The sequence below is a fragment of the Charadrius vociferus genome, unplaced genomic scaffold (genome assembly GCF_000708025.1).
Source record: "Charadrius vociferus isolate BGI_N301 unplaced genomic scaffold, ASM70802v2 scaffold251, whole genome shotgun sequence".
Classification (NCBI taxonomy): Eukaryota; Metazoa; Chordata; class Aves; order Charadriiformes; family Charadriidae; genus Charadrius; species Charadrius vociferus.
This window is the reverse complement of record NW_009646963.1, coordinates 316,270-335,826: the sequence shown is the minus strand read 5'-3', so window position 1 is coordinate 335,826 and position 19,557 is coordinate 316,270. Positions and strand designations below refer to the sequence as shown.

Below are 19,557 nucleotides of genomic sequence, written 5' to 3'. Positions count from 1 at the left end.
TGCAGGTCTAGATAATACAGCTTGCAATGAAAGACTGAGGAAACTGGTCCATTTCCACTCCAGTGCAAGAACATGGAGAAGAAACAGCTTAATGGTCTTCAAAAACATAAAATGCACCTTCAGAGAAGAGACTATTCTGATTTCCCTGTCCATGGTGAAGATATTGTTGTTGAATTGCAGCAGGAAGGCTTTAGTTCAGACACTTGGAAGAACTTTCTAATAGTAAAGCCCTGGTGTAGGTTGTCCAGGGAATGGGGGAGTGTCCAGCACCAGCCCTCTTCCACAATAGGCTGAATGAAGAGCTGTCAGGAATGGTGATATCTAGGAGAGACCCACCAGGGAGAGAGCACCAGAGCAGATATCTTCTCAGGGCCAAATCCAGATTTGTGATTCTGTGGCATTGTTCCTGGTGCAGCCTGGGGACAAAAATGACATCTTTTTGGGCTATGACAAGGACAAGCCTCCTCTCTCTGAGAGTCATCCATTATTTGGGAAGGAGATCATTTCCTGGCTGAAACAGAGCATACATAAGCAAGGCAGCTAGGACAAGACGTGTTGCTGCGGATGTGCATAGTCTATCAAGACTTAAGTGTAAGCATAGAACTACCTCAGAGTTAGATCTGAAAACCACTGACCCACTCTTTAATTTTTAACAAGTTCTGGATGAAGGTCCAGTGCAAACAGCCTGACCGGATTCTGAGGCAATGAAGAAAGGTGCAAGCTGACTGCAGTGACATGCAGCTGAACCAGAGCAAGAGGGGGCAATCAAGGATGTTTGGGCAACGCAGAGAGGTTGTGCTAAAATTATGCACTTACGCATGGACTTTGCTTTTCTAGGCTGGTGTCACTAAATCTTACATTGCAGCTCACTAATAAATGCCATCTTTTTTAGAGATATTTGGCCTGTGCGACAACAAATATCTGCTGGTTGTGTGGCTGCCAAAAGAGCAAGCAGAGTGCTGCTTATAGGTGCCTGCACAAAAGGTTGTGACTGACGCCCTGATGGGCAATTTCAAGAGAGTGGTGGGCACTGTGGGCTGTCTGCTGCCTGCAGCAGCTGGTTCCCTGTATTTTTGATGGGAGAAGCTGTCCTGAGGGCCAAATGGTCCAGTGGCTAGATTCAGCTGTGCAAATGTAGATGTCTATAGCCAATTTAAGTGCACCAGAGCATTCAAAATACCCCCAGGTGCCTGGCAAATCTTGACACAGAAGCTATGAGAGACTGGCTCCCAGGATGAAATTCCCTGGAGCGTCTCAACTTGGCACTTAACGCTCGGGCAAATGAACTGAACCCAGAGTATCTAACATGGGCTCAAGTTCTTTTGGACTTGCAGCTAACAGAGGAGTGGAACCTGGAGACCTTATTTTGGTGGGTCAGAGCTGTGGAGCTTCCTGTGGTAGAAAATTTAAGTTGGGGGTCTGGGCCTTACAAAGCGAAAGGAGCCCTCCCAGATAGGCTGTGTAAGTGTAAAGCACTACGCATGTACACACACACACACACACACTAATGCCAAGTTTTGCCAGCTCGTTATGTTATCCAGCAGGGGATTTTTTTTAAAAGCAGTGTAAAAGTAGATTGACTGATAAAAAAGAGCCTTTTTAGTTGTGAGAGCTTGCTGAGTTTGGGAAACTGCTTTCAATGCTATTGGCAAACACTTTACAGTGTAAACAGGGCCTACATCAGGCAGATAAATAAGTGCAGATGCGCTTTTCTGTAGGAACCATTTGGTGATAGACAATATATTGGAAAAAAAAATCTCATCAAATTAATTGTGGCCAATTAGACATAACCCCTTCCCCTCATCCATGAATCCCCTCCAATCACGGCTGCCTGAATGGAAAAGGCTCCTATCACCTGTTTCATTATGCAGATTGATATTCAAACATCTGAGAACAATGCTGCTTTCTGCACGGCACGGCTCCAAATTGCTAATGAAACAGCTCTGCCAGACAAGTCACTCAAACCCGCTCTCGCTGCTGCTGCCGACAGCTCTCATGGAGAGTTGTAGGGAGGAGTGGGAAAGGGGCTCTCCATTCTGAATGTGCTAATAGCCCCCAGCCTGTGTGTTTATTGCTCTCCAGAGCAGGAAGATTTCTGCTCTCTGACTCTGAGAGGTTACTTCCCCAAAGCTGTGGTCTGATTTGGACTTAATTCTTGATTTCAATTTGTGGAGTGAGGGGTTGAAGAGGTGGGCAGCCTCTGGGCTCTGCACACAGACGTCTCATGTCCCAGTGCTATCCCAGCCCTTCAGGCAGGCTTGGTGTCTGCTTCCCACCCCCATCTCTAGCATCCGCTTCCCCTCCACATTTGATGTGAAATCAGCATTGTAAGGGATGTCTCATGTCACATCACCTTGGGTACTGGGGGAACATCTCGTGACTGAGGTCCCACGGTGACTGAGTGGGAGGCTGCAGGTGGGGTGCATCTCCACCTGGGTCTCTTTGGGTGAAAGGCTGCAGCTGAGCCCTGCAAGTTCCCTCCCAGGCAGTCATCCTTTGAGGTAGGTAGAGCTGGGCAGCAGGACAGGGCTCCTGCTGCAGGGAAGTGTGAGGTGGGGGTCCACCAAGTGCAGACCCTGTACAGCCCTGTTTGCTGCTCCCTGTGGCTCTTTGCAGCTGGGTTTGCTCAGCAACCAGTGCAGTTGCTTATCTTCCCCTCCCCTGTTATCACCACATTGTTTTGTGAGAGCCTGACATGGCTCATCTTTGTAGGTGGCTGGGGTAGAGTAGTTATGACTTAGGGTGCTGGCAGGAGAAACATTTACATGAAATGATGGGAGAGTTCTGTCATTAGTCTAAGTTCTGACCCTTTTCTGTCAATATCTGTGGTTAATTCTTTTGTCGATATTTACTGAGGCATTCAGATTACCTCTGCACATGCTGCCTCCATGTAACGGCTCCTGCATTGTGCCTCAGCTCCTATCTCATTTCTCTCAGACTCCTTCTAGACCAGTCTGCCAAAGTGCCCTGCTTCGCTGTGGCTGACACTTCTGATCCAGGCTCACTCTCCCAGCCCTTGGGAGAAGCCAGTCAAGTGGCTTTCTGTACTGAACTCATTGACAACAGTGTCAGTTAACTTTCCTCCTTATGGGTGTTCTCCAGTTTCTCCACACGTGTTCCTCTACCATACTGCCAGGAGAGGACACACTCCTTCCCCGTATGTCCCATATGTTTTCTGGGAAGACTTGTATGTCTTCTTGTTCCTTCATTATGAGCTGTGTGGGACACAAGTGAGTTCAGAAAGATGCAGCGGGTTTTGGCTCTGGAGAGCTCTTTGGAGATCCCTCCATCCCTGGATTGAACTGTGCCCACCTGCTGCCAAGCAACAAACGTGGGCATTCTTCAGCTGCTGTGTCCTGCCAGAAAGCTGCATGCATGTACCACTATTACTTCTCAAATGTGGAGAAATTAGCTGCTTATCTCTAGCTTCATGGACTGTGGAGTTAGCTGGGCATCAATTGCTTTCAGCTTTACAAACACCAAACCAGGTGCCTGGGGATCTATGTTCCTCTTAGGCATTCAAGCTAAAGAACTCTAGTGTGGGTCCCAAACAGATCCTTTTAGAAGGTTTCCTGTCTCGTCATCCACCAGGCTATGGTTGAAGTGTGTGTGTATGTGGGTGTGTGGAGAATAATTTGCATTTGCAGATCTGTTCTGACTGAGGAATGAACAAGGGGTAAGGGATGATGAGTGAATGCGCAGTATGTGTTTTTGTAGAAGCCATCGGCCTGGCTTCCTTCTCTAGAAACATGCTTTTCCAGTTGCTGAAAACAGTCATCTCCTTCAAAAACAATGTTTTCATTTATTTATTTATTGCCCAGGAGGTTAAAAATTAAATATGGAGCCTTTCAGCTCTGGCTGCTAAGATGGGTCCTTAAATGCACTGGGGACAAAAGGCAGTTCAGAGGTGAGATCATTTTCCTTATCAGAGCCCTGCCTGACTCTATAATCCTTCTTACTCCAGTTCATAGACACAGTGATGGAAGCAGACAAAACTAGAGATTGTATCACTGGGAATGGAGACTGGAGGTATAAAATGGCCATTGGATGGGGCCTGTTTTTCTCTTAACACTCTTTGGACCCAGAAAGAGGCTTTCATAGCTGCTGACCCTCCAAAGGGCATGCTGAAGCTGAGGTTACACCAATATTGGTCGGGCCTTCCTGCTGCTTGCCCCATTGACTTTACTCTGTTGGGGGGCTCTATAGGGATGGGAGGTGCTGCTTCCACCCTCAAGGCTGGGTTTTGCAACCTCTGGGGAAGCAAGTTGCCCCCTTTGCAAACTCCTGTTTTGGCATGACAGGGGAGAGACTGTGTTCCTTTGAGCCTGGTATGGCAATGCCCTTCTTGTGATGGGTCCCTTAAGCTGCTGCTGTAATCAGCTTGGTAAAAAAGAATCATTAGAGCATGCTGCAGTGATTTTTCTCCCATCAAAGTTTGCTTTCATTACAGGTTTTGAGAGCTATGAGTTTGTCTTCATCCCTAGGGGGTGTGACAAGGTTCTAAGAGCCCCCTTACTGCCTGTTTTATGCTATGTGAAACCTTTTTTTTTTTTGGTGATGTGCCAACCTGTGTTTCAAAAAACAGCCCTTATGTTTTCTATTGGCTTAAAGCAGTAGGATATGATCTCTCTCACACACTCATGTGTGCGCAAACAAGCCAGCCCATCTCACCATCCAAACTGGACGTGATTCCTTGCACAGCCAGGTGAGTTGACTGGTACACGGGTCATGTGAACAGGTCATGTGTTCACCTACCCACAGACACAGCTCCTGGTTGGCCTTATTGCTGAGATGTTGTGAGTGAGATACACGGCTTTAGTGGCATTGGCTTCCTCAGCTGAGTTGACCAGGTTCCAAAGTGGCTCTGAACAGAACTCAAGAACAAGGCTCATCTGCATGTTTTTTAAGCTATAGCTGTAGACTGCAGCCACATTTCCACTATAGAAGGTGGCAGTACATGACTGTGTATATTCATGTACCAGGTGAACTGTTGCTTTTAAACGGGTTTGGTCTGACCGCTATTATGTTCTTAGCATGCTTCTCAGGATCATCCAAATGTACGGTCACAGTTGGGAGTCAAGAATTAGCACCAGACAAGCTACCGCTTAGTGTATCAAAGGAGGAGGGGCCTTCCCTCCATCTAACCTACCTCTGCAGCTTTTCCTTTACTGTTTATTCAGTTCCTGGCTTACAATTCTATGCTCCTTTCCGTCTGCTGGTTCTAGGGTTTTTAAGCAGTCTTGATAATTGACAGTCTAAATTTTACTGCTCATAAAACCCCAGAGAGCATTGATTATGACTTGAGTTAAGCAACCAGCATATAAAATCTCGCAGCCTTGCAGCCGTAGGGGAATGTTATGATGAATGTATTTCTTGGGAGCAGCAAAAGGTTTGGAGTATTCTGCCAGCTCTGTTCTAGGCATCAAATGTTGCTAGTGACTTGCAGCCACTAATAGCATTTCATTTGGGACATTTGCCCAAAAGTTTGAAAGCCGATCATTCGTTTGGTGAAGTGGGTGTGAGGTGTTCTGAGAGGCATCTCTCCTCATTAATTACTTTTCTACTTCAGTCAGAATCAGGAAGTGCAAAGGCCTCCACAGAGCTGAAAAAGGTACTTCTTAGAAAAATAAATGACACTTTGTGGATAAAATGCACATAGATTTTATTGAAAATCTTTCCTTGACTGTGTTCCAAAGCCGCTGTTACTTTTTCCCTTTCCGTTTTCCTTTTTCCTTTTATATAACCCCCTTTCAATCTTTGATCACTGGCTATTTTATGCACTTAATCCAGAGTGGACAAAAAGACCGGGTTGCTCAGATTCACTTCTTGGTTCTTAGGCACTAACAGAAGATGTTTGTGTTTGAAAACAGTGAAATATAATATCTTTTCAGTAATGTTTTCTACATGATAGTAAAATAAAATCAGAACGACTTTCCGAGGAGAGTGTGTTCTCCCATTCAGACGACTGACTGCTTCTTGCTGAAAGATTGTGAGAAATGTTATTTTTCTGTCTCTCCAGTTCCAGAAACCCAATGACTTCTCGCCCCCTTTCCGCTTCGGGACGGTTCCCAATGGCAGCACAGAAAGGAACATTCGCAACAACTACCCTGAAATGCACAGCTACATGGTGAAGTTCAATCAGAGGGGAGTGGATGATGCACTGTTCTCACTGAAGACTGGGTGAGGCTTTCTTCTTTCATGCTTGCGCACCACAGAAACCTGACTACTTTTCATGCTTATCCGGAATTTTTTTGTGGGGTTTGGAAAATAAGCCTCCATTATCATTCCATGGTTAAAAGTAAAGCAAGACCACACACAGCACAGGAGAATAATTCTGTGGTTCTCTTAGCCAGGTTTCTCTATTGACATCTGTATAAGAGTTCCTGGTTTTGTTGTGTTTATAAGAGTATTTTTTTAAAAAAGAGGATCTTCTGTATCTTGTGTATGTTAGCCTTGTGTATATTAGTCCTGAAGACCTTGCTTCATTGAGATGTTTCATGCCAATGGGTCCTTATGCATACACAGGAAAAAATCACAGACCTCTGTGGACAAAGCTTTTTTCAGAACATTTATACTGCCATCTGGAAATTCCTTTGTTTTCCCTTCTTCTATGTATAAAAAGATTACGTTAATCAGGAAGCTGAAACAATCCTTGTCAGACTAATCCCACCCCAGTGTATCACTAGCTAATATAGTGTAATGGAAGGTGTGCTTGAAGCAAATAGTTTGGAAGTAGCCCTTCTCTCTGGAATATTTTGGTATCAAGGGCTGAACAAAATGTTGTTTGAATAATGAGGAAGTATATAAAATAGGAGCATTTCCTTGGGTAATTTGGGAAATGTCGGAAAACACATTAGCAAAAAGTATGTTTGAACAGCTCATCCTATTTTAATAGCAGTTAATCTGTAAAGGAGCTAACTTAAAATGCCATTTTGCAAGCCTTTGTCCTTTATAATTAAAGATCTCCTCCCAGAGCTGACCATTTTGGTAGTCAGAGCCCAGCCCCAGTGAAAAGAACTATTCTTGCTTACACTCGTGTTGGACTCTTATGAGAAAGTTCATTCCAAAGCACGAATGAAGATGTTCAGCCAATTTAATTACTAGATTGACTGAATATTCCTAAACCTGTTTGCCAGGTTCAGAGGCACACAGCCCATTATAAATGATTGTACCATTGTTGGATGCCATCCTGGGAAGGTACATTTGCCAGGATAGTCATCATCCAGGAAATAAATATGCTCTGTCCTGGAAATATATGGATGAGATAGAACTCATCACTTGTGGTAGATGTCGTCCTGGCTTCATATCCACCCTTGGACAGACTTCCCCACAGAAACGCACTTGAGCTGAGATAATTACCACACTGGAAATATATGTGCAGGAGGTGGATTGAAAAGATAGTGTAGGTGTGAGAATGTGCAAGGTGGAAGGTCTTTGGTCTTTTATTGTAAAGTGCTTCATTTCAGATCTAGTGGGAGGATTTACTCATTGGCTGCCTTTGGTTATGTGGAAGATGCAGCCCCTGAGACACTTCCCCCCCCCGCCCCATCCCAATAATCAATTTGTTGCAGTGAGAGGAAGGCTCTCATCAGTCTGTTGTGCTGTCTACACATCCCAGTCCACAATGGGAATTTCTCTGTGTTGAAATAGAATTTTTCTTGTGGTTTTCAGCTAAGCACTCTTTACTAAAGAGCTACTCAGCATGGTAAACCATAAAGCTGCTATCGTGGCCACTTGACATTGGTAAAGATCCAATAGTGCTTTTCACAGTAACTGAGGAGTTAAACATGATGTCCTGACTATATTTAATTTGAAGAAATTACATTTTACTCAGCTAAGTCATGCCAGCAGTTTGAATAGGAGATAATATTTTCCTTACTCCAACCCCTACTTTTCTATCTAATATTGATACACTTTATAAAACATTTCAGGTTCCTTTGAGATGAAAGGCAGTACAGAAATACAAGCTTTTCTTAGGACTACAGATCCCCTTGGCTTCCTCTTCATTCATCTTTATCTTGCAGTATGTTTGTATTCCAAATTTTCTTTCAGATCAGAAATTATGATTATCAGAGTCAGAAAGAAGTAGACAGTCCTCATTTATAATCTAGCTTCACCAGTGAACAGGTTCTAGACTCAGTTTTTAGTTAACTCTGATGAAGGTGAAGATGCAACCTACTGTAGTCTATCTGAAAGAGGTTCATTTCTGCCTTAATTACCCGAGAACACCTTCGAACTCCTACAGATTTTCTCTTTTCTATACTATATCCTTCTTGTTTCTTCCACCTGTGCAGGAAGTTGGATGCTTTTATTTATGATGCAGCAGTGCTAAACTACATGGCCGGAAGAGATGAAGGCTGCAAGTTGGTGACGATTGGGAGTGGGAAAGTGTTTGCCTCCACCGGCTATGGCATTGCCATCCAAAAGGACTCAGGCTGGAAGCGCCAGGTTGATCTTGCCATTCTACAGCTTTTTGGAGATGGTAAGTGACAAGAAAAAGAGAAGTTGGAGTTTTCCTAAGGAATACCAAGTTTTGCATGTAAGAAATAGAAGCTCCTAGCTCTGGTGTGTCAGATTAGAGTAGAGAATAGGAAATTATTAACAAGGGTTTGTTAGAGGCATTACACCAAAAATGTGAGGATGTCACTCAGTTTATGTTGTTGATACAGGGTAGCAGTATCATCAAAAGCAATGTCAAAAGTACTAAAGGTTTTATAGAACCAGCTCAGATGTGTGTTTGAAAAATATGTTGTGCGAAGAGTGTCTTGTAAAAACAAGATTTCTGTTGTGAACTATTCATTAACTTTGAGATTCTGCCATGACCAAACCCACTAATTATACTGGACTTTCTGTGGTCATCCCACGCTTTATACTTCTAGATAGGATCAAGCCATGCAGAGCTTACAAAATTAAAAGGTAAGTATTTCTGGACGAAAGAGTTAACTCAGATTTTCTAAAACCTCAAAAAAAAACCCAAGGAAGGGCTTGAGACTCAGAAGCATATTTTGGAGTGAGTTTTTAATCAGAACATTATAGTTACCTAGTTCATCTCATCCTTTATTGCTAGTATTAAATAAAAATATTAGTGGGGCAAGGAATTCTGTCTTAGAAAATATTTTCCTGGCTTTCCCTTTCCATTCCATATTACATCTTGCTGTGTCCTTCTTTTGAATAAATAAAATTCACAGGTTATTTTATTTATAAGTTTTTTTCCTGAAATCTGAAAATAACATACAGTATAATAAATATGGAAAGAATACAGCTCTGATATACTTCAGCAGAAAATTGGCCACCTGAAGGATAGGGTATTCTGCCTCCTAAACAACCTAATATCTATTATTTCAGAAAAAGACATAAGTACTTTAAAGCACAGCTTTAAAGACTGTGCTATGGTGCCACACAAATATATATGGATTTTTTCCCCCTCACTGGACTGGAGGTTGAAAATGTGAAAAACTAACTTTCCTAACAGAATGAAAAGAATTGCCAACCTGAAAAATTAGAATGTCTCAGTCTGTGTGTTTTCTCATGAAAATACATAATAGGAGTAAGTGGGGTATGAAATTAGACTACAGAACATTTGTTCCTAGCTGATACAAATTAGTAATATTTTTGATTGGTCAAAGGGCTTGGAAGTGTTGAATTTGGACAAAAGTGAAGGGGAGAGAAACAGGTTAAAATGCACAAATATTTTTGGGAACATTGCACCTAGTTTAAATGAGCTATGGATATGATGGAAATAAATTCAAAATCAGACATTTTGATTTTTAAAAAATCATCATTTTGAGTTTTGAGCTGGAAATGTACAATTTTTTCATTTAGAAGTGACTCATTTTTGTCTACCAGTATCAGTCACTGATTCTTCCCTTCGTTGACCTAATATGAAAGTGGAAGTTTGTGAGGTCAGGTCTTCAGTCATCTGGTGGTCAACTTTTTCAGGATCTCGCTGTAGACATTTGGCAAGTGTGATAGCTGTGTCCCGTGGAACAGCTTTTTGTGGCTAATATCTGGCTGTGGAAAAATCCTGTTTCCTTCCCTGTGACGAATTCCACCTGCCTCTATCAGAAGGGCAGTTAGGATATTCCATGGATGTAATAGAATTGAAAAAGAGCATGGCCACTGGAAATGACCTTAGGTCAGCTTCTTGCTTTCAGTGTGCCCCAGCTTAAGGTCTTTAGCCATTGCAGGGCCATCTAACCTGTTTCTTTCCTTCTCTCTGTCTTTCTAGGGGAGATGGAGGAGCTGGAAGCACTGTGGCTCACTGGGATTTGTCACAATGAGAAGAATGAGGTTATGAGCAGCCAGCTGGACATAGATAACATGGCTGGTGTCTTCTACATGCTGGGAGCAGCCATGGCCCTCAGTCTCATCACCTTCATCTGTGAGCATCTCTTCTACTGGCAATTCCGCCACTGCTTCATGGGAGTCTGCTCTGGCAAGCCTGGTGTGGTCTTCTCTATCAGCAGGGTGAGTGTCATTAGCTAGCAGGGAGGAACACAGGATTTATTCAGAGTCCTAGGTACTGGAGATGGGGAAATCCACCAGGACTGTCTAACACACAGGTGGCATAGAGCTGTGGTCTGCAGGATAAAGGCTGGCATTTTTTCACCATTAATGTTGCAAGAGCATCTATTTTTTTTCTGTGACATCTCTGGTCTCTGCTGGATTAGGGTCATGGAAATGGAAATTTCACATGGAAGTAAAAATGCAGTATAAAGAGAACTTAACTGTAACTCTGCTCCTCCAAAGCAAGTTGTGAGGATGCCAAATTTGGGGACAATAAGTCAAGTAACGGTGGGTAATATGATTAGAAATTCAGGAGTTTTTCATTGTCTTCTGTATTACAGCTGTTCAGCTGGCCTTATGCTAACTAGAAGTGTGCTATCATGGACAGTCAGAAGTCCCTAACCAAAAGCCATGCCCTAAACCATGCAGAAGTCCTTCCAGAGAGGGTGACCACATGAACTTAGCAATTGCTTTATGCAAATCTGCCTTAAGGTATAAGATTTACATTTAAAGCAGATTTGAGTAATTTCTGAGTCATCTTTCTGCTATTAGTGTAGCTAGCAGTGTCCCATTTGGAGCTTTTTATTCTTTCACACCACTGGTCCCTTCTCCCAATCCATTCTGAAGTGAGGTCAAAGCTTGGCATTTTTGACCTCAGTGTCTGATGTAACAAAATTAACTTTGATTGTGCAAAGAGTATATAATTGCTACATAACATATTGTTGAGGAAAATGACAAAGCTTTTTGAGTGCGGGGGCACAGCCTCTCTTCTATATTGTTAGTTTCTAACCTGTCTTAGTCTGGAGATGAGATGGGAGATTGTGTTTGGTGATCCTTAGCTAAGTACAGATTCTTTCATTCTGGGGTTATCTGTTAGACCTGGGCCAGGTTGGTGAAAAGTCTGAAAAGTGTTAATCATCAGCTACCTGCTGAGAAACCATGGTAACATGATGTGATGGTGTCCATTTCACAACTCACATTAATCGGCGGCAGGTGCCATTTGGCAGGCCAGGGAATAAATGAGCCCCTTTCCTTCTACTCCTAGGGGTAGCTCTTGCAAACAGTCTGTATCATGGATGAGCTAGTGGCAATGTGGAGGAATGGGGCACGTCTGCTGTCTGATTTGAGGTTGAATAGAGGACTTTCAGGGATGTCAATTTGGAGCCTGTTATCACTGTTAAATTTAACAGAATGCAATTAAAAATTCTATTGTACCTCACTCAACGAGATGCAAAAGACCTAAATACCTATTTGGCAGTCCTGCTCTTTCTCTGTTTGCTTTTCTAATCTGTGCTGGTGATTAATGTTGCTAAGTTTATGACAAATTAAGCTGTTCCCTTTTTAAGATAGCTTCTGTCGCGTTGATTCACTGATGTCCAGATGAATTTCAAGGGCCAAAACAGACTTTCTTCCTCTCATCCACACAGAATCATTTGTCTTGATGCTTTTGTTCCCAATAATGTTATTTTCCCCATTTGCAATTCTGCGTTACACCTGCTAGATTTGAGTAACTCTTACAGATGCAAGCAGGTATTCCTGCATCCTACAGATATGACATGAAGCAAAGCAGAGGAAGAGGAGTGGAGGGGAAGGAAAAAATGTGAGGGGCAAGAAAGAGGGGCAGAACAGCAAGGGTTGGTAGAGCAGGTCTGGTTTCATTTAATTTGATTGTGCTTCATGATGGAAGGCTGACAAGCCTTGCTGTCCTACAGGAACATGCGGGTGCTTCTCAGTCCAGGTCCCCTTTCATGTATTCTTTGCAGGACCACTCACCTTCCTGCTTTCTCTCATTTCAGGGTATCTACAGCTGCATCCATGGCGTGGCCATCGAGGAACGCCAGTCAGCAATGAACTCCCCCACAGCAACTATGAACAACACCCATTCCAACATCCTCCGCCTGCTTCGGACAGCCAAGAACATGGCCAACCTGTCAGGGGTCAATGGCTCACCACAGAGTGCCCTGGACTTCATTCGCCGTGAATCGTCGGTCTACGATATCTCCGAGCACCGCCGCAGCTTCACCCACTCAGACTGCAAGTCCTACAACAACCCCCCCTGCGAGGAGAACCTCTTTAGTGACTATATTAGTGAGGTGGAAAGGACCTTTGGCAACCTTCAGCTGAAGGACAGCAATGTGTATCAGGACCACTACCACCACCACCACCGCCCCCACAGCATTGGCAGCACCAGTTCCATCGATGGGCTCTATGACTGTGACAACCCACCCTTCAATGCCCAATCGCGTTCCATTGGGAAGAAGCCCTTGGACCTGGGGTTACCTCCTGCCAAGCACAGTCAGCTGGGTGACCTTTATGGCAAGTTCTCCTTCAAGAGTGACCGCTATGGGGGCAGCGGGGCCCATGATGACCTGATCCGCTCAGACGTCTCTGACATTTCCACTCACACGGTCACCTACGGCAACATCGAGGGCAATGCTGCCAAGCGGCGGAAACAGCAGTACAAGGACAGCCTGAAGAAGCGCCCAGCCTCTGCCAAGTCCCGGCGGGAGTTTGATGAGATAGAGCTGGCCTACCGCCGGCGCCCACCCCGCTCGCCTGACCACAAGCGCTACTTCAGGGACAAGGAAGGGCTACGGGACTTCTACCTGGACCAGTTTCGGGCAAAGGAGAACTCGCCGCACTGGGAACACGTGGACCTGACAGATATCTACAAAGAGCGGGGAGATGAGTTTAAGCGTGACACAGGAGGAGGAGGGGGTGGATCCTGCACCAACAGAGCCCACCATAAGCATGGTTCAGGCGAGTTTGGTGGAGGCAACGAGCATAAGCATGGTGTTGTGAGTGGGGTCCCGGCACCGTGGGAGAAGAACCTGACCAACCTAGACTGGGAGGACCGGCCTGGGGCTAATTTCTGCCGCGGTTGCCCTTCTAAGCTGCACAACTACACACCATCAGTGGTGGGGCAGAACTCCACCCGCCAGGCCTGCATCCGCTGCGAGGCCTGCAAGAAAGCAGGCAATTTGTATGACATCAGTGAGGACAACTCGCTCCAAGAGCTGGATCAGCCGCCTGCCCCTGTGCCCGTGGCCACCAGTGCCACCTCCTCCTCCAAATATCCTCAGAGCCCTTCCAATTCTGCCTCCAAGGCGCAGAAGAAGAACCGCAACAAGCTCCGCCGGCAGCACTCCTATGACACCTTTGTGGACCTGCAGAAGGATGACTCGGCCCTGGCCCCCCGCAGCGTCAGCCTCAAGGACAAGGGCCGCTTTTTGGAAGGGAGCCCCTACGCCCACATGTTTGAGATGCCAGCCAGTGAGACCACGTTTGCCAACAACAAGTCCTCAGTGCCCGCCACCAGCTACCACCACCACAACAACCCCGGCAGCAGCGGGGGCTACATGCTCAGCAAGTCGCTCTACCCCGACCGGGTCACCCAAAACCCTTTCATCCCCACTTTTGGGGATGACCAATGCTTGCTCCACGGCAGCAAATCTTATTTCTTCAGGCAGCCTGTGGTGGCAGGAGGGCCCAAAGCCAGGCCAGACTTCCGAGCCATCGTCACCACCAACAAGCCGGTGGTCTCAGCCCTTCACGGGGCTGTGCCAGCCCGTTTCCAGAAGGACATCTGTATAGGGAACCAGTCCAACCCCTGTGTGCCTAACAACAAAAACCCCAGGGCTTTCAATGGCTCCAGCAACGGGCATGTTTATGAGAAACTCTCCAGTATTGAGTCTGACGTTTGAGTGAGAGGGGAAGAGCGCGGGGAGGGACTGGGGGTGTATGTGGAGTGTGGGAGGGTGGGGTGGGCTTAATCCCATCAGCTACTCTCCCAGGTCATCCTTAGTTTGTGGGATACTGGAGTTCTGAGTAGTGGAGCACTGGTGACAAGTGCCACCTCTTTGGTTTCCCCTCTTCCTCCTCCTCTTTCCCACCCCTCCCTTTTTATCTCTTTTTCCATGTTCTCGCTCCTCCCATTCTCCTCCATTCCTGGCCATTGCACTTTACAGTGATGTCGGAGTTGGATATCCTCGCTTGTGATTTCAGGAAGGGGAGAAAAAGGCAGGGAAAGGGTGGGCTGAGGGGGAGCGGCAGTGACTCTAGTGTTTCACTCTTGCTGGCTCCCAGCAGAGAAAGGCACGTGCATGCACACGAGTGTGTGTGGCAGGAGGAGACAGCAGAAGCAGTGTAACAGACATGCAGGAAAGATGCTTGCTCAGGCAACTCTTCCTAAGAAAGTCTAGAAAAGAGTAGTGTTTGAAGACATGGAGAAAGTGAAGGGTGAATAACACGACTAACTTGATGATGCAGTTATATGTTAGTGATGCTGAGGTTCTCGTTACATTATTTTGTGAAGACTATGGGGGTTTAGGGCTGAAATATATATATATATTTGCGTATATGCTGAGAAATTTTACGCTAAAATTTTGAATTGTCTGCTGGGAGGTGTGGGGAAGGGAGAGAAGGCTTGTCTGCAGGTCTGGCTAGTGGTTTCACTATGGCTATTACAGCCACTGAATCTGTGGCAGATCAGCAGGAGAGATGGAAAGGAAGTGGGGTCTGAGTTTGGGAAAGCAAGCCTGGAGTCAGGGAGGCTGCTGGGATCTCTGACAGACGGTGCTGGTTTGCACTGAAATGAGAGGATTTTGGGGAAAGGGGTGCAGGGTTGGTTCACTAGCTGTGAATTGCTCACTAGTTGTGGCATACTTCAAGTGTGGGACCAGTGTATAGTATGGGTTAGCCTATACGTGAGTATATACGATAACTTTATACTTGAAATGTCTGTGGAGAAAGCGAAATAAACCCATGATCCTATAAGGTGTCTGGATAACAAACACAATGGAACAGAACTAAAGAGTAGGGAAAGGTGGTGAGTTTTGTCACTGTCACTTCAGGGGACACCAAGGCTGTTTTGGCATGTCCTTTCAGAGAGGAGGGCAGGGAAAAAGGGGGTTTTGTCCTGCCCTCCCTACCCTTGGCCAGCAGGTTGGATCAAAAGGAATAGGGTGTCCTCTGCCAATGCTGGCAGGGTGCTGGAGAGGAAAAAAAAGTGCCATGAAAGGGTGCATGTGGTGGCAGTGGTGCTGGTGGACTGTTTCAGTGCCTCCTTGCACATGTGGAAATGGGAGGAGGGTGTGCACACCCATGGGAAATACATATGTATATTTACTATTGAATGTACAGGGGAAGTACGTGACGTGTCTTCCTGGGAAGGGGTGTGCTTGAATAAATGCCAGAGAGCACAGAAACCTGTGCCGAGGGCTGAAGACAAGACGTGCAAGGCTGAGATGAGTGTGTACGTGTACGTGTGCCTCTGTGTGCAAGAGAGAGATACTAGCACAGGTGCAAAGCTGGAATAGCCTAGGGTTTCCCATCCCTGCAGTTGTAGTGACAGCTTTCCTGGTGCACCTAGTATCAATAAGAGTGTTTTTTTCTTTCCATTGTATCATTTTAGATGCAAGTTAAACGAAAGGAAAGGGAGCAATGGTAGGAGTGAGAAGCTAAACTCCCCTTTCATATGTCTTCTTTCCCTGAGGTGGGGGTGTGGGCTGACCTCTCCCATCCTGAGAGCTGTGGCAAAGTCTCTCCTGCTTAATCCTGGGTCTGTCCCAGTGTCTCAATGACCATGGCTCACCAGGGGAAGGGTTGAGAGAGCCCTGTGCTGAGGGCATGGGGACACTGCTGGGGACTGACTCTGGAAGGAGATGGCAGCCCCATCTTTATGAGCCACATTTCTTGGAGCTGAAAGCCACCTCTCTCACATTCCTCACCACACCCTGGTTGATTTTATCTTATCTTTCTCTTTTTAAGCCAACAGAAGGCCTTTTATTTATTTACCTATTTATTTTATTTATTTTTTAAAGCTGGGGGGGGGGGAGGGTGGGATTTGCCTGTAAAGTCAAAGAGTGTGAAGAGAGGGTGGGCAGGGTTGGTGAGGGGAATATTTTCTTATATTTCAGTGACGAAATTAAGGAGGGAAGAGGGGGAGAGTCTTTGTAATGCCACCCCTTAGTCTTCAGGGTAAGGGAACTTCTTATTCTTTCCCTCTTCTCTCATTACAAAGACAAAAAGGAAAAGAAAAAAAAAAAGAAACCAAACAAATTAACAGAGCGATCTGCAATCCAGAACACATGGCAGCTTGTCAGGTGCCTCTGACAGCGGCCACCAAGAAGACGTTCCTTTCATTTGTAAATATTTCTTTTTTATTGCGTTTTTGTATAAATTGGTGTTTCTCTTCTCGTGAATATTCAGGTCGTGGGGTGGGAGGGAGGGGAAGTTTGTTTCCGTTCTGTTTGTTTTCTACGACTTTTCAGGCTGCGTTTTTGGAAGCGGTTTACGCGGGTCGAGGCCGTATGAATGAGAAAAAAAAAAAAAAGAGAGAGAGAGAGAAACCCATGTGTGTTGTGTTCCCCTGAGGCCCCCCGTATCACCCTGTCACCTTTATCTTCATGAATGGAAGACGCCGGAACGTCACTTCAAGCCTTGCCAGCAGGGTTTCATGTTTTGATGGGAACACCCCCAATTCCTTTTTGCATATAAACTCTCTGTACCAGCATCTCTCTGTGGAGTCTGGGCCTCAAGGCACTATGCTGTCTTGATAGTGGTGGGGTGAACCATCAAGTTGGCCGCTCAGGTTGGACCATCACTTTGACACTAAGAGACTTCTCCAATGCTACTTTGGTTTAGAAATCTTGGACCTGGGAAAGCTCGTGATAATTTCTGGTATTTCCTAAGGGCTTGGGGGGGAGCTTGACAGCTGGCGAGGGCAGCTAATCTCTTTGGCGGTTATCTCAGTACTTTTCCGTCCCTCCCCACCTGGAACGAGGAAACCTGGAGGGTGTCTCTGCAGGGAAATTAAGCCGAAAACAAACCAAAAAGAAGTTAACGGAACTTTTTTCAAATCTCTTCTTAAAGGTTCTGATTTTTGTGTTCCGGGGTGAAAGTTGGTTCGTATTTTCTCCGAACTGGTCTGTCCCTTGTTCCACTGATCGGCAAATGATAGTTTGCCAAAATCATTATCTAGTGTTGATACTGTTGTAGCACTGTTAACACTCCGAGTGCTCTGCAAATATTAACTGTGCCACAAACCACTCAAATGAATGCTCTAGGGCAACCAGAAAAGAAGAACTGGAAATTCTGGACTGAACCACTGGTCTAACCACAGGAGTCTGGTATTTTGCCTTCTCCCATAATAGATTAGGCCACGTGTCCATCAGGTCAATCCTTTCACCTATAAGCGATCTTTTCTGGTTGCTTTGTTTATTTTAGTTCTGACAGGTTAACAAGTTTTGGGACAGAGATGAAGGGGAGAGGGTGGGAGGGGGGAGGGTGTAATTCATAATCCAGAAAATAAATTGATGATGTTATTAAACTCTGATTATATATTTAGAATTTTAGATTTGGTGTATTTTCATTCTAAGTATTCAAGTCAATCAATCAGGTAATATTAGCAGCAGGTGTTGTCTATACTAGAAAATCACCCATGTGCTGTTTATTACCTGTCCAGAAAAGAACGGGATTCCATACCAGAGCCTGACAAACTCCACATCCCCTCCCTTGCCATTTCTCTCTCTCTCCTGTAGAAACACCAGTATTTTCTGGGGCAGTGGCTGGGAACATTTCCCCTCTCTGAAGGTTTCTGCACACAAGAATACCAAGCAAAAACCATTGTGTCCTCTACAGTTTGGTGACGACTTCTGTATATTTGCAGCCAGCCTCCTGGGAAAGATTAGGCACCTTTGGCAATGTTTCTGACATTTGCCTCCTCACTCTAGCCCTAGACATGGCTCTCTGAGAGGTATTTTAATGAGCCATGTTCTTCTGAAGTGGTACTGGAGTGTATGTACTCAGCTGAAGGAGGATGTGTATGAAGGAGACGGAGGAAATATTAAAAAAAAAATCAGAAATGTGCCATGCACAGTAGAAAGCAGCTGGCAGGTAGAACTTGCAGCCGTGGATCTCCACATCGTAAACCTTCTTGGAGTATTCACACCAGCTTTTTACCATAGTGCAACACAACACAGACTGGTGTAGTAGTTCTCTGTCTCCCATCACGCCTCCCAGTGAGGGCAATATCAGAACTTGCCATGTCACATCATAAGTAGGAAAGAAAAGCTGCAGTCAGGACTTGTTGTCAGTTGAGACAATGAAGCACACTGGCCCCACCTTCTCAGCAAAAAAACCCCATCCCGTTCTCTCTGAAATCCAGCATGTGTTGTCAGAACTCTCCAGGCGAGAACCCCAGTGGGTTCAAAATGCTCAGCAATATGCAAGTATGAACTTTGCCTGTAGGGAATTGATCTTTCAATTTCCAGCACAGGGAGGGGAGGAAGGTTCCTTTGTGATGTCCTGAAGGGTTTGGTGGAGGAGTTAAGAGTTGCCAGGATGGGCCTCTTTGCTTCTGACTTCTTCAGCAATGCATGCTGACGTTGAGCTCCTCACTCCAAGAAGACGCTAGCATCCATCTTGAATAAAGCCCCTTTGTACCTTCAAATCAGGGTCGTTTCTCACAGCAACATTGCCAGCAAAAGAGAGAGGGGGAGACAGCGAATGAATATGATGGTTGTGACAGGTTAGAGTGATCAGAGATACCTCAGGGATCTTTATAGGCAAGTCTTTGCTTTAGAGCTTTCTATCAAATGTGGCATATCCTCCCACCTCCATTGCTTATCAACAGATGGAAGCAAGCCTGGGAACACAGCCAATGATCAGACTTAGGCCTTTCACACATCCTCCACTCCAGTCAAGCAACCTTTGATGAGCCCTTCCCATGGAGAAGGGTGGGAGGTTGCACTTCCCCACGTATTTTTGGTTGCCAAAAAGAAAAGCAAAAGCGGAGGGGGAAAAGATGAGGAGTGTTGATGAAGGGACTTTGCGCTGACTCGCTGCACCATTGCTCTAAGGAATTATGCTTCACCCTTCCTGCTCAATCCAAGCTGGCAAAGGGTAGGGTCCAATTATGCTGCCTCTCCGTGGCATATGCCAGGCTCACCACAGGAACCCCTGGGAGCCGTGTGCGAGAAAGGAACTGAATTGCTGGCAACAAATGGGGACGGACTCCAAGCCACGATCCCCGTCTGCACCCACTCTTTC

At 45.5% G+C, this 19,557-nt stretch overlaps 1 protein-coding gene across 1 annotated transcript in view; it reads left to right on the top strand.

Annotated features, from left to right (window-relative positions):
* GRIN2B (glutamate receptor, ionotropic, N-methyl D-aspartate 2B) overlaps window positions 1-14,210 on the top strand; it is a 207,281-nt gene extending 193,071 nt beyond the window's left edge. The window contains exons 10-13 of the mRNA XM_009895224.1: window positions 6,020-6,180; window positions 8,295-8,482; window positions 10,229-10,467; window positions 12,303-14,210. Of these exons, the coding sequence (XP_009893526.1) occupies window positions 6,020-6,180; window positions 8,295-8,482; window positions 10,229-10,467; window positions 12,303-14,210 (2,496 nt within the window). The remainder of the gene's footprint in view (window positions 1-6,019; window positions 6,181-8,294; window positions 8,483-10,228; window positions 10,468-12,302) is intronic.
* Window positions 14,211-19,557: the final 5,347 nt, after the last annotated feature.